General features: G+C 38.5%; 1 protein-coding gene across 1 annotated transcript in view; it reads left to right on the forward strand.

Annotated features, from left to right (window-relative positions):
- The window catches only part of MICU1 (mitochondrial calcium uptake 1), a 236,120-nt gene that overhangs the window by 181,514 nt on the left and 38,715 nt on the right, over positions 1–15,891 (forward strand). The window contains exon 10 of the mRNA XM_029911332.1: positions 14,876–15,013. Within this exon, the coding sequence (XP_029767192.1) occupies positions 14,876–15,013 (138 nt within the window). The remainder of the gene's footprint in view (positions 1–14,875; positions 15,014–15,891) is intronic.

The following is a 15,891-nucleotide window of genomic DNA, read 5'->3' on the forward strand; positions in this document are numbered from 1 at the left end:
CCAAAAGCCGGACATGTCCGGGGAAACCCGGACATATGGTAACCCTAGGGGAAGCTTCAGCTATTGGTCCCCAGAGCTGAGCTCCCTGGAGCCAGGGAAAGGGCCCTCTCAGTAGCTCCTCGTCCTGTTAGGAATTTGCTTCCTCAGGCAATTGCTCAGGCCTTGTTTTCAGTAGGGAAAAAAGGTGTGTCTTTGTGTGAGCCAATACCTGGTAACTAACAGGAGGGAAATGCCTAATAAAGACACGGTAGTTTGTAGTTCTAACATGTTAGCAGGCTGAGGTAAACCCCCAGCTTCCCCATAATCTTTACCTCAGCCTGTCTACTTGTGTTAAAAGTACAAATTGACTTGTCTTCAATAGGAGTTTACCTCATAATAGTCACCTCATGTTAAAACAGCCTTTTTTCCTAGTGAAGGCACTTGCACAGAGTGGATCTCTCCACTGGTTGTCTTATTCTTATCCAGATGCTGGTATCCCTCTGGAAATTTTTCCCTTGTTAGTACAGCCCAATTCTATAGAGAGTAAAGGTGGAGTGTGCAGAGAATGTGCTCTCTATTTTGGGTAAATACTATGGTCTTGATTCTCCACTCCATCTAAGTTGCCCTTGACACAGTGAAAAACGGTGGGGGGGGACTTAGGGGAGCTAATTGCAGCTCCCTAATGCAGGGCTGCCTGGCTCTGGTGCAAATTAGGGCTGTATAGGGACAGACGTTCTTTGCATCACTGGAGGACAGGGCTTAGTTCCACTCCAAAATGCCTCCTGCCAAGTCCCATTCCCAATGTGCAAGGGAGGCTAGGGTAGCTAGCAGCATGTACTGACAAAGCTCTCGTGGACAGAGGAACTTCTCCACTGGTTGTTTCCAGCCAGTTTTGTGTATTAAGCACACAGTGGCCTGAGCAAACTGGAGAGTCTGGCTGTCTTTACATTTTGTTAAGGAGCACTTAGATGCTATGGTTGGTAATGGGACCTCCTAAATGTTTAATGAAAAATTGTTTTTAAATTTACATTCAGATGTGTAGTGATCTGTAATGTCCTGTTGTGACATCATTATGTCATTGGAGACCCTGAAAAATACTTCATTTATGCACTCTGATACAGTATGAAAAGTGACAGCTTGGGAAGCCCATTGCCTAGTGATAATCCCATGGATGTCTTAAGGAATTTTGTTTCTTCACTCTGCATTGCATTTGTTTTCTTAGCTGTTACTGATCAGTGTAGCACTGAAGTCAACTGCCATTTTGATAGCCCTCCAAGTCTGTCTCATAGTAACATTGCTTGAGTTCTTTCTTTTTCCCCTCCTTTTTGTATTGACAGCAATGAAAATAAATTAAATCAGCTGTCCGTCAAACCCACCCTGCTGTGTTGAGCTTAGAACCTTTGGGAAGTCCCCTCTATGTCTCTCTTTAAACAGAGCATCTAAAGCTCTGTTTGGACAAACTGCTTTTTTGCAGTCTGTTGTGATATGAGTTGGGCAAGTGTTTCTTCAAATCAGATTCTGATCTTCTTATTGTATATCACTGGGGATAGGAAATTATTCATGCTTCTGAATAGAAATCATCAATCTAAATAATACTTCTGATATGATGCTTCTGATCTCAAAGTGCTTTATTTAAAAAGGCAAAAAAATTATATTGGCAGGATAGAACCTCTCTGGAGCCAAGAGTAACTAAGCATTTTTGATATTTTTCATTGGAACAGCTGAACATGTTTATGTAATTTGCCTCTGGTGGGAGAAAATTGGTGTTGTCTTGTAGGAGGTCATCTGTAATCAAAGTGCAGCAATTGATGGTGGATAGAGGAATCTGGTAGTGTTAACTCAGAATAAAGGGGTGCGTGTAAATCTGTCTTCTATGAACATGTATTATCCTGAGTCACTGCTTCAGCCAATATGGGATTCTTGGAACTTGCTGGCTGAAGGCAATCGCTGCTTGGGTTCCCCTGCTGCAAAACGTATTTTATATTTAGCTATTTTTATGGAATTGAAGTTGGCAGGTAATCAGCAAACACCTTGGAAGAGGCATCTTTTGTGTGGGTGTGTGTTGTCTTAAAAAAAATCCAAGATGTCTGTTTGCATCATGCTATGTTACATTACAACGGTATGTGTGCTTGCTGCTTCCTTTATGCAGGTTCTTCATTCTTTTGGTGAAGATCGTTTTGGTTTAAATATTTACCCTCTGAATGGCCATATCTAGTTGGTGTTAATGGAGTAAGATCCGTGAGCCACTCAGATGTCTGTGTGTCTTTCTACAGTATCTCTTTTAGAGGAACCGAGATTTATATTCTTGTTTTTGTTTTTGGTTATTTTTTGTAACATCTCTCATTTCCTATGGGTAAGAAGAATTACCAGGTCACTTAATGGAACACAGAATAAATTTTAGACCCAAATCATTTAAATGGTTCTGGATTCTAAAGGTCTATATTTCAAAAATCCACCAACTTGGAAATGAGAAATATTAAAAACAGTAATCACTGTTTATGTACACTTAGCAGTGTTCTGTGCTGCTTCTTTTCTGTTTACTTAAGAAAAGCATAAGTTAACAAATCCTATATCCAGAGGTCTGCTGACATTTTTGACCATGTTTACAATGCTAGTACGTAAAAAAAGAAAGTAAACTAATGTAAATCTTTCTCTCTCTTTTTTTTAATACAAAACAAAAGTGCCATTCCATAATATAGGTCAAAAATTCAGTTAGTCGGAGAAGGACAAAATCCATGCGGAAATAAATTTTTCCAAGCTTAGAGACTAAGAAAATATTATTAAGTTTTAACAGAATATTGTTGTACCACTTCCTGACTGTTAGCTCACCAGCCTCCTTCCCCAGCAAATGCTGGCTCTTTTTGTGTGCTTTATTTCCAAGAAGTTCAATCTGTTTGGATTTCAGTGATGCAGAAGAACCAATGAAGATGCACTGTTCTTGATCTCTAAATAGTTCTTTGTACTTAAAATCTCAGAGGAGAATGGATCTCAAGAGTGAGTTTTATGGTAGCTGGTTTTTTACACTGTTGTTAAGGTATAGTTAAAAAGGAGGAGAAGTGGCTGAAATGAAGAACCTTCCCTTGAGAAACTCATAGTATTTGAGCCTTCCTGAAGGAGGACTATCCTGAGGGGAAAATAGACAACTAGCAAATTTTACTTAAGATTAAAATGCTTTTATGCAGTGCTTGCATGTATCACAATCAAAGCAATATATTTTGCCCCATTTACTTTGAACTTTAAATGGCAGTTAATTGTCTTAATTTAAAAAAATACAAGTCCATATTTACTTAGGTATAATTGTAGAGAAACACACTCCCACCCACACCTCTTGGTTGTATGTGAATTAAAGGATTATTCCATATTTCCCCAGTTTTTCTAATGCCTGAAATGCAGTAGTCTGGGCCTGTGTATTTAGTATATAAACTATCTAGAAGACTTAAATCTAAGGTATAATTTGTACTCTTCACCTCCCCCACTGTTTAAGAGTGAGTAAGATCCCAAAGGAATGTACCCTGCTGTCTGTGACAGATGGTTATATAGCCATTAGAGTTTTCTTATTTCCTGGCAAGAGGAAGTGTTACAGCTGGTGGCAGCAGAAGAGAAGAAGAAGAAACGGTATTCATAATCTCTGTGTTCATATTTAGGTATCTCCAGTGCTCTGAGAGATTTTTCATTTTATTGTTTTTTGAATTGATTTAGTTTGTATAATTTCAGAGTGATGTTTGATTTTTCACATACAAACTGGGGCAAGCAAAAAACAATTAAACCTGGAAGTGAAGAGAGAAGGACCCAAAGTTCTCTGGTCAATTCCTCCAATTGTCTTGCTACAAGAGTTTATTGAGCTGAGAGAAGGTATGTGAGAAAACAGAATATTTCCACGTACCTACTGGTTTCCCTCACCCTATATTGCCTCATCCTGCATACAATAGTTGACTTTAAAATGGAATGAAATTTCATGTTTTCTTCTTTAGGCTTCCTAATTTATTACCACATAGCTGACAGTTTTTTCTACCAGTCAGATTCGTGGGAGGAACTATGCTTTTTAATTCTCAGATGGGGAAATTACCAGTAGGTCAGATTTTGAAGATTAATCTACCTTTCATATCAGACTTCATAAAAACATGTAGACTGTGAAAGGGGAAAAGACAGGCATGGTTTCAATGGGCCTGGGAGTGTCCGGCTTTTACGGCAGGACCAGCCAATGTCAGAGGATGCAAGCTGAACTGGAGAGGTTCCGTGGCTCTGAGGAGAATTTGTGAGCTGCAAGGGAAGGATCCTGGATGCCCCAGAGGGCTCTGCCCAAGTACAAAACTCCAGAGTCGTGAGGACTTTGAGGCAGGGAAATGCATGTGTGTCTTTATTATTTAGTATAGATCTGCGCATGTCTCATGCTACTAAGTAAAGAGTAATGGTGCCTTAGAATCTTCTGCAAAGTCTGGCTTGCTGGCTGGCTTTCACTGTCACATACCCCTGAAGAGGTAAACTGTAAACCAGAAGGCTCAAAATGCATAAATACAATTTGCTTCTGAGATGGAGGGAATGGAGCAGAATTCCCCTGACCACATTTCTGGTCCTTTCCATTCCAGTACAACTGCTGAAAATCTAGATCTCCATTAACTCTTCCCCCTTCTATGTGTGGTATTTAAAAAAACAAGTCACCTCATGGAGTCTGCATTAATATAATGGAAAATCTTCATCACATACTAATATAATGTATAGTTAAATTCTTCTTAATAATAGCATGGGCCTTGTTAATCAATATTGATGTTTGAACAATGAAGTGATGCTGCTCAGGGTTCAAAAATGTGACATTATGCCTAGCTTTGCTTAACCTTTTGGACAGAGGAGGTTTGTATTTCCTATCACACAATGAATTGACATTTACTAATTGTCACAATAATGTGACTATCATATTTTAAGTGTTTGTCTTTATTTTTACAGTGCCCCACACACCTTGGTTTGGGGGAGAGGCACTTAGAACAATATGTACGATTTCTTGTAGTCTTATTAATGGATATGTACACTAGCCACTGCTTTCACCAAGTGGTTAATACTGAAAACTGTTCTGGAGATAATGATTAGTACTGCACTTCTCTAACATATTTCATGCTACATGTTGCAGCTTGCATTATAAAATAATTATTTGCATTTTAAATGTTGAGTGTATGATAGGACAAATAAATGGGTCCCAAGTCTTGATTTATAACTTGAAATATGTTGTTAGTCATGAAATGTCAGAAGGAACCGATTTCAGAACAAAGTCACACAGCATCTAAACATTTGACATTTTTCAAAAGGTGGAAAACTAACCAACATGGCAATCCAGAATAGCAGGAAATCAATCATGTTTTTTAGTTCCTTTGGCAGCATTTTTCTAAAGATTGAGTTTTTTAAGGGCTAGTCCTTTTGAGCTCAAGGTGCATTGGGTACGTTTTTGTCCCTTGCGTTAAAAGGAATAGGATTTGTAGTTTAGGGCCCTAAGCAACAATCCCAGTGCACAGAGCTCTCCCTCCCCAGTTTCCTCATGCCCATGTCAGTTCTTTCTTACTAGAGAAATAAACTACAACTGCACTTTCCCACAACTAACCAGATGCTATCCCCTTCTTACACTGCCTGCCCCCATGACACTTTAGGTCTTAAAGATTGACTCTTGATTGGGGCGGGGGGGGGGAATCATTAAACTTGTCTTTTTTTCTTTATCATATATTAAAAAATCCTTTAAAGAAAACTTTTTGGTTGTATTAGAATTTCTGGTGTTCTCTACACTGTTTTTCCTGAAAGATTTTGTGAATGATTGGAGAACTAGCATGATTTATAACATCACAGATATGAAGGAAGAGAAACCTGCTTAATTGAGAAGGGGAAGTTATTTTTATTCAGATTGTTTAAAACTCTCTGGGCTCTTAAATTACCTATTTACCTCAAACACCAAAGGAATATTGGAAGAAAATCCATAATAGACTTAGCACGTTCCTTTAGCTAGGATTGAGAGCTCCCAACCAATCCCCTTTCATCTCCTCCAGAGGCATCAAGCAAATGCAGGGAGAACAAGACTTGAAACCCAATTTTGAGGATGGAGGGAAGATTTAATAACATACAAGCCACCCTTACTCCACAAAAGCAAAAAAGGCACAAACCCAATAACTTTTCCTTTGCAGTTCACTTTTAAGCCTTGGGTCTGTATGATGAAGCATCAGTATTAGCCAACCACAGGAATTAGAAGGGTTCACATACATGGTGAAGATCTTTCCTGTTTTACAGACCAATAGAATTCTGACGTATTCTGTGTAATCTAGGATTTCTTGTTACCCCATGTCAATTACAAAGTACAAATTTCAAATTTAAGTGCACAATGCATGCAGCTTACCAGTTATGAAGGTAAAAAAAACAGCACTTTTGTATTTTGATGAACACAGCAGGCAATTGTTCTGGGATTTTTCATACTAGAATTGACACATTTTTAACCACTAATGTTAATTTTTAACCAATCTTGGAAGGCTGGGGAGATTCCAAAGGAACTGGGAAAACTGCTAATGTAGAACCAACATTGTAAAAGGGATGATCCAAGGAACTATAGACCGGTTAGCCTGATATCTATCCTGAGCAAAATAATGGGACAGTTAATTCAGGATTCTTATCAACAAAGAATTAGAAGCTAAAAACATAATCAGTGTTTCATAGAATGTAGGTCTTGTCAAGCAAACCTATTTTCTTTTTCTGACAATATTATAGGTCTAGTTGATAAAGGCAACTGTGTTGGATACAGTTAAAATTTCTCCAAGGAATTTGACTAAGTAGCACATGATATTTTGATTTAAAAACTTGCATTATATGTAACTAACAGGGCACACATTAGATGGATTAAAAGCAGGCACACTGACAGATCTCAAAATGTAGTTGTTAAGGGGAAGGCATCAATAAGCAGGGCTGTTTCTAGCAGGGCCTCGCAGGGACTGGTTCTTGTTCCAGTGCTATTTAATATTTTATCAGCAATCTAGATGGTAATATAAACTCTCTGCTTGTAAAGTTTGCTGATGATAAAAAGACTGGTGGGATAGTAAATAACGAGGAGAAAAGGTTGCTGTTAACTATCTGAATTGCCGGCTAAATGGTCACAATCCAACAAACTGTATTTTAATACAGCCAGATGCAAGATAATGTACCTAGGAACCAAGAACGCAAGCTATACCTGTAGGGTGGGAGGACTGTCTTGGAAAAGCAGTGACTTGGAGAAAGACTTAGGGGTCATTGTAGATAATTGTCTTGCCATGAGTTCTCAGTGCAATGTTATGGCAAAAAGGGCTAATGCAATCCTTGGATATTTAAAAAGAGGAATGTCATGCAGAAGTAGGAAAGTGATCTTGCTGCCATACATAGCATTGGTAAGACTGTTAGTAGAGTACTGTGTCCATTTCTAGTGTCCACATTTCAAGAAGGATGTGGAAATACTAGAAAGATGTCAAAGGAAGGCCACAATGATTCAGGGGCTGTAAAACAAGCCGTCCAGTATGAGCCTTAAGTCACTCAACTTAATCATCTTATCAAAAAGAGAGTTGACTTGATTACTGTCTATCGATATTTACACTTGTAAAAGATATCTGGTAGTGGGAGATCCTTCAGTCTAGCTGAGAAGCATAACAAGATCCAGTTGCTGGAAGTTGAAAGTAGACAAATTCAACCTTTGAAATAAGATGCAGTTTTGTAGCAGTGAGGATAATACAAACATTGGGGCAACTTACCTGAGCAGGCAGTGGACTTCCCATTGGTTGGAGTCTTTAAGGCAAGATTAGAAATCTAGCTAAAAGGTGTGTCCCACATGACATTCTCATAAGCAAACTAGGGAAAGGTGGTCTAGAAATGAAATTACTCTAAGGTGGATGCACAACTGGTTGAAAGGCCGTACTCAAAGAATAGTTATGAATGGTTCGCTTATCAAAATGGGAGGCCGTATCTAGTGAGGTCCCACACGTGTCAGTCCTGGGTCTGGTACTATCCAATATTTTCATTAATGACTTGGAGTATGGAGTGGAGAGTCCGCTTATAAAATTTGCAGATAACACTGTGACTTTCCCCAGGGTACAATCTGGCCTGTTGAACAGCTGCATCCCCTCAAGTCTCCAACATGTTTCACTGTGAGAGTAATCACAGGAGTAATCTCACTCCTGGCCAGCTCATACACCGCCTCCAGCACATAAATCACCCACGTTATACTGTATGAGTACTATAGCCAGCCAGCCACCCATTAATTATATTACAGAGCAACATCAGCAAATTCCCAGTCCCAGACTTATCCCGAGAATTGAGCGTCTTGTACTGCCCAGCTCTTTCCTTCTGGACAAAACAAGCTCAAAGTCTGTCATTTTATTCATAGAAATGACATGCACAAATATTGTTATCCCAAATGAAGTTCCCAAACACTTCAGTACAAACACACTGGTTTAGATCAAACAAATTTATTAACTACAGAAAGATTTTGTGATTACAAGTAATGAAACATAAAAGTCAGAATTGGTTACAAAGAAATAAAAGATAAAACATAAATTAATACCTAACTTAACAAGCTAAGTGAATTGAAAGCAAAATGTATCTCTCACCACATGCTCTTACAGTCTTACTGGTTCGATGCCTTTCAACCAGGACCCATCCCCCAGTCCAGTGATCCTTGTCCTTGTCCTTCAGGCATTGTGGATGTTGTGGGCAGAGAGAAAGAGAGAAGAGATAACATGAGGAGTTTGCTCCCCTTTCTGATAGCAGATCTCTGCTTTCTGAATCATCTCCAGCTGAGGTTCAGGTGACAGAAAATCTGTTTGCACAGGAACCTCCAGTTGTTCTATTGCCAAGATGTAAATTTCTTGGTCACAGCCTTCTTCCTGCAAAAGAATGGCCGCTTCACCAGGTGACAGTCCATTTGATTATATTGACACCGGGCTGAGGTATTGGCTAGTGTTTTGTCTCTGGGGCCCTAGGTTGAAGCTGTTTCCCCAGACTAGAAATGTATCTTATGCAGTAGAATTTTATAACTTTCCATACAAGGTTGCCACACATTTTTCCAGGACAATAATGATCAGCAAATTATGAGTTTTCAAATGATACCTCACAAGGCATACTTTGTATGAAATGTATCATAGTCTTGTAAAAAAGATGAACATGAGGTTATAGACTGTCACAGACACCAAGCTGGGAGGAGTTACAAGCACATTAGAGATCAGGGTTAGAATACAAAACAACCTTGACATACTGGTGAATTGGTGTGAAATCAAGAAGATGAAATTCAGTAAAGAAAAGTGCAAAGTACTTCACTTAGGAAGCAAAAATCAAATGTAAAACTACAAAATGGGAAATAACTGGTTAGATGATGGTGCTGCTGAAAACGATCTGCTGATTATAGTGGATCAAAAATTGAATATGGGCCAATAATGTGATGGAGCTGCAAAAAAGGCTAATGTTGTTCTCAGGTGTATTAACAGGAATGTTGAATGTAAGACATGGGTGGTAATTGTCCTGCTCTACTTGGCACTGGTAAGGCATCAGCTGCAGTACTGTGTCCAATTATGGGCGCCAAATGTTAGGAAAGATATGGACAAACTAGAGAGTGTCTAGAGAGCAACAAAAATAGTAAAAGATTTAGAAAACCTGACTTATGAAGAAAGGTTAAAAACTGGGCTTGTTTAGTCTTGAGAAAAGACTGAGGGGAAACCTGATAAGTCTTCTAATATGTTAAGGTTTGTTACAAAGAGGATTGTGATCAATTGGTCTCCTTGTCCACTGAAGATAGGACAGGAAGTAATAGGATTAATCTGCAGCAAGGGAGATTTAGGTTAAATATTAGGAAAATCTTTCTAACTATAAGGGTAGTTAAGCTTTGGAATAGGGTTCCAAGGGAGATTGTGGAATCATAGGAGGTTTTTAGAAACAGGTTGGACAAACACCTGTCAGGGATGGTCTAGGTGTCCTTGGTGCTGCCACTGTGCAGGGGGCTGGACTTGATGACTTCTCAAGGTCCCTGGAAGCCCTATGTTTGTATGATTCTATATGCTTTAATGGAGCTTCTAGGACAAATTCTATGGCCTTGTACATGTGAGGGGTCCGGCTGGCTGGTTGTGGTGGTCCCTTCTGGCTTTGGAGTATCTAAATCAGTGAATACACCTGTTTGTTCCCTTCTTTCACGGGCCATGGAGAAAAGAGGTAGCTCAGCATTGCCCTCAACCTGTTCATAACAGTTGCAGCTCTGTATTAAGATAATGACTACAATCAAAGCCTCATCCTTCATGGCATTCATTGGTCACCTGTAGTGGTCAGGAAGGATTTTTTCCCCCCCGTGCACAGTTTGCCAGGTGTATTCTAGGGTTTGATTTTTTTGTCTTCCTCTGAAGCATAAAGGACAATGGAGAACATTTTGATCTTCTGTTAAGTTTTCTCTGCATCATATTGTGGTACTATCTTTAGCAACTCCACTTTCTTTTAAGTCCCATGTATGATCAGTTGTGATTAGCAACAGATCTCAGGCATTTGTATATACTTATTTCCTTTTTTTCTCTTTATCCTTTTGTTTCCATTTTCTCACTCTATATCTTTTTAGATATTGTATACTGTATATCCCTTTCATAAGTAATTTAAATATAACTTAAACCAGATGAGTGAGAGTTTGGAAAAATAACTACATTCTTGACATCACTTCATTGTTCCGTGGATTAAAACTAAGAGCGAGGGCTTACTTTTCTCATTCCGAGCTTTAAATGATTCTTGTTAGTTTTGGAAACTCAGTTAGCTAGTATTTAAAGACAGCATGAAGATGTATTGGTGAATATTTCTGTTAACTTATGCAGTAAGAGTTGCTGCAGGTACAGTAATTGATTGGTGGATGTGGAGGTATTAAATCAATTTGTCCAGAATAGGTAAGGGACATTAATTTTAAAAGTACAATATGGAAGAAAAATAAGGAACATAAAGAGAATAAAAAAGCCTGAAATAATGTGAATTAATACTTTCACATGAATAACTTTAGATAAAGTTTTATGACTGATCATTGCTGATGATTTATAGAAATTAAAAATGGGAACGAAATTTGGGTCCATAATGAGGGATAATGATGAGCTGTGTTCCCAACACTCCCCCTTGAATATATTATTTTACTTCTTAAAGGTAAGAGGTATTTCTCTGAAGTGGTCTTTGTATTAAAAAAACAAAAAGGATGGTAGTTTTTTAAAAAAAATCCCAAACCATGCTGTAAATAAAATGTAAAAAACCCTATTTTTCACCTGACCTTTGATTCATTCTTCAATACACCACCATTGTAGTTGTAACCTCACAGTTTGGTACAGGCTGGGGCATCACAATGGGATGGGGGAATTGTTTTTGTACTAAATGCTCCTCTGCCTCTTGTTTGAGTCATTCAACTCATAATGCTGCACTTATTTCATTTTTTGACAAATTTTTGCAGGATTATGGGCACCAGCAATCAAATTATGCTGATACACCTTTGGGATCCACCAGTTACGAACTGATGAGATTCTTGTACTTTAAAGACTGTTAATTTTATTAAATGCCAGCAATGAAGGTTAGACTTTGATTCCATAAGTGCTTTTCCATCCTGTTTTATCTCATTTCATTGATAGTTGATTAAGTTGTAAAAGCTCCTGTGATTTTTCTGTCTCAGAAATCTTTGCTCTCTGCAGTGCCAAAGAATCTGTAGGGCTGTGTCTAGGCTAAATTGACCACAAGCAGCTAACACATTTTAAAGTGACACTGTTTGTGTCTATATTTGCATCTCAGATAGTGTAACTTGACAAATATTTTTAAAGTAATCCCACTTCTTGCATGCACCCTTGCTGTCATTCACTCTCAATAGGACTGTCTTAGAACCAATAAATCCATTGAAATTGAGTGAAAATTATAGCTTTGTCTTTAATCTATCCAGTGTATTTGAGTATTGAGTAGTCTCTCTGCTACTAAGGGACATCTCATTAAGGAGAGATGGAGATCCTAGCATGGGGGAGGAGGGGGGGGGGATCTGTGATCATGTCTGTGATCACGATATGGTAATTACCCTTGAGCATATGAAAATACTTGAGGATCATATCCTAAAATGGGGATAGAGCAAGATGGCCTTGCTGGCTGATACACTTCTTCTGACTGGGGACCCATGATTAAGTGGTTCCTGGTGAAAGGCTGACTTTGGGTCTTTGGTTAACCTAACCAAAAAATGGCACCAAAAAGCTTGAGGTGAGACAGCTTGAGAGTGGAGGAATGCCGAGGAGAGGTTGTGGGGGAGAGTTGTTTGTTTCCCTTCGGAGCTGAAGTACTATCACAACTAATATTCTAGTACAGTCTCTAATTCCTGGTCAGTTGCAAAAAAGTACAACCCAGATGTAGCTGGTACTGATGAAACTTGTCTGGGTACAGTTCTTAATCCTGTTAAGGGCATGAAGATAGAAAATGAATAAATTCCTCATCAAGTTGTTAAAGTGGGGTAGGGGAAATAAATAATGTACATTACACTTATTTTAAATTTATCTGAGAAAGGTCACTAATTATAAACTGAGCTTGAAAATTTTAAAGCCCTTTCAGGTGTGCTAATAAAAGATAATGTCTCACATTCCTGCAAAATTGAGGTCTTTAAAGAACATGAGTAAAAATACTGATTTGCATGTTTGGGGGTTAATTGAAAGGCAAACGGAGAGTCTCCACTAGAAAACCTTGCTGCTGGTTTTAAAATTACATTGGATGTGAAATTTATGCCTTAAAGTATTGTAACATTTTTCCATATTCCTCAGAAACACCAAAGAAACGGGTTAAGTTCCTTACCTCTGATGTTAATGAAGACTGTATTTTTCCTCTGACTTTGATAGGATTTTTCCTACAGCAAATGAGAAGGAAAGAGTTCAGTGTTTTGGGTACAGAATAAGTGGGATTCTTTAGCAAACTACAGTTAAGAGGTTGCATGACTTCCCAGATTTTGCACACACCATTTAAACTCAGAGAAAAAGACTGACGATCAAATTGGTATTTTTTTTTAAATATATGTATTTTTTGGCATCTTGGGACTAGACATAGTTGTTTAATTTCCTTCCAAAAATTGAATCTTCAAAGGTCAGAAATTTTGCTATGATAGTTAATTTTGACTAAACAGTACAGGGAACAAACTATGGAATTCATAATCCATGAGTCATTCACATCAGAAACCCCAAAGTTCTCATACCCAATCAGGAAACTGAATCCTAGTGCATGGCCTATGTGTTCCATCCAAACAGTTCAAATTTTGAATGTTGAGTACTCGCAACCAATGTCTTATGTCAATCTGCAGACCAATAACTACTTTGCGATTTTCAAATAAAATTTGAATCTCTCCATACAGTTCATGAACAGGGGGAAGAAAAGCAGTGAAATTGATCAAGTAAATTATTCACTATGAAGTATTTACTCAGCTCTTTTCATTATCATGCAAATTGTAATGGCTTGTTTACAAGCTGCCTACTTGTTAGGTAGTTTAAGTAAAGAACACTCATACACATCCCTTGGTCCAAAATAGTTTGAGCTTGTTGACCTTCAGGTCATGTTGCAAGGCTGTTTATTTATGTCGGCTTGTAGGGAGACAGGAGCTTGATGGGGGTGGTTGTTTATGGGGCTAGGTAGTTAAGGGATGGTATCTGTTGGCTTTCTTATATCTGCTCTGGCAAACTTGATAGAAGATGTTAAAGTGTTGATAGTGAGCTTTCACTTCTTTTTGTGAGCTTTCATTTCTTTTTTTCCTTTTTTTTTTTTAATGATAGTGCCTAGGGAGCAACTGAGATTGGGGCCCCCTTGTGTTAGGCACTATCCACAAATGAAGTAATAGTCCCTGGCCAAAGAGCTTAGAATCTAAATGGACAACACTAACAATGGGTGAGGGTGAAGAGGTACAACCTATAAGCAGAGTTAAACAGACTGATTGATGATTTGCAAATGTCATGTTAGATCCTTGACTATTTGTGATTTGTTTTTGTATTTATTTATTTTTGCTGTAGTAAGTCTCTAGCCTTTTTACTAGCAGAGATTGATGTTAGCATCTAACCTGATCACTAAGAGGGCTATTCAATGGAAAAACAACTTTTTTCCCCCTCTGAAAGGCTTGTGAAGGGAAGTTGGGCTGGAAGTGTCCCCCAACAATCTTTGTAAGTCTCTCAGAGGCTAGAGATTGGCGGCTGTTGAATGAAGAGTTTACCAAAACTTGGCAGTTGTCAGGGGAAATCAAGAGCAAGGGAAGGAGTCTTCTCTCACTGACAATCCCTACATAGAGCTTGGGGATTTTCCCTTCCTGATTTAGTGACCACCAAGCCTCTTGTCAGCCATGTTTCTCCCCACTGTTGTTTTTTTTAAGTCATGCTTACTGTGTTTTATTCAAGGATCTGTGCAGGACTGAGCCCTGAGAAGGGGTTACTGACAGCGGCTTGTTCTCTGCATGACACAGTCGCACTTCTGTGGCCTGGAGTGTGTGGCTTGTATTTTCCGATTGCAAGTTTTATACCATTTCTGAACTGCCTTTAAGTGAAAATCTAGCTTACTTTCATTTAGAAATGTCCATTCTGGGTTGTAATCAATACTTGTTGGAGACCAATCCCACAAATGCTGTCCCCCTGTATATGGAACAAGTTGGTCATGATAAAGGAAATTCCTAAATGGTTGTCCAAGTATTGAGATGTGTCCAAGTACTGGGATGTGTGTGTAAAATAAATAATCGCTGACATTGGTGAAGAGGGGATGTTGAGCACAGTTAGAGCTGCTTCTGGAAATACTGTCAACCACACTTAGCTTAGCATTACAGTAAATGTTGTGCACCTCTTGAATAAAATATCAGCTTCCTATTAAAGCAGAATTGCTTTAATATTAGTGTTTTGTTTTAATCTTCTTTCTCTTCCAGTTTGAACGGCATGACTCTGTGAATGGGCGGATCACCGAGCGTCAGTTTGGTGGCATGCTGCTGGCCTATAGTGGAGTGCAGTCAAAGAAGCTCACTCTCATGCTGAAGCAACTCAGGAAACATTTTCAAGAAGGAGAGGTTAGTGGCTTTCAGGTGGAAAAAAGAGAAATTTTAAGACTTTCTGATGCGTGCATCCATAGTGCTTTGCACTGTGAAATGAAGTCTAAAATGTGAATAAACTTGTAGAATGAATCATTTCAGTGCTGATACATATTTCCATTGACTTTTACTTGTCCAAAATATATCTCAGTAGTTAAATAATGCTTGATAGCTGAATACATCACAGGCTGGAGTAAAAAAAAAAACGGCCATTTCATATTTTGCTCTGAAATTATAGATCTAAGCAATGGGCTGGCACAGCCTGGGCTTACCATAAAATGAATATGCTACGACTCCTGAAGAAAAGCACCTGACCCTCTAAAACCTATTGAGGCCCTAAGAGCTACATTGACTTCAGATCAACAAATCACCAGCAGTACGGAGTCAAAGAATGCATAGGTCTAGTGATCAAGATCTGGCTGTGTGTATAATGAAAGGCTGCTTTACACATTTTAAAATGAGTGCATTGCAATAGTGGGGGTAGAAACATTAATTTAAAAAAACCACGCTTTCTGGAGAAAGCCCCCACATGTTTAACCTGAACAAACACTGAAGACTTATATCCAACAGTTGACTTGACCTTGGATTAATTGTGCAGTATGATTGGGTAGTTTATCATTTTATTATGATTTTATGAGAAAAATATGGGAATTAGACTCAAAATTTGTAGGGGGAAAAGGTTGCAGTCCCTGCAGTAGTTAATTCAGGGAAGGAGACGGAATAAAACACCTAAACTGAAAGGACATCTTTAATCTGATGATGAAAGTATGGAGTGTTAAATTACAGTAGTGTTAGAATTTCATGTCTGCTTCTATAGAGATTGATGGAGCTCCTTTTTTATTAATTAGTTTGTGAAC

Source organism: Terrapene carolina, unplaced genomic scaffold, assembly GCF_002925995.2.
Source record: "Terrapene carolina triunguis isolate 2854851 unplaced genomic scaffold, T_m_triunguis-2.0 Scaffold95, whole genome shotgun sequence".
In the NCBI taxonomy this organism is placed as follows: domain Eukaryota; kingdom Metazoa; phylum Chordata; order Testudines; family Emydidae; genus Terrapene; species Terrapene triunguis.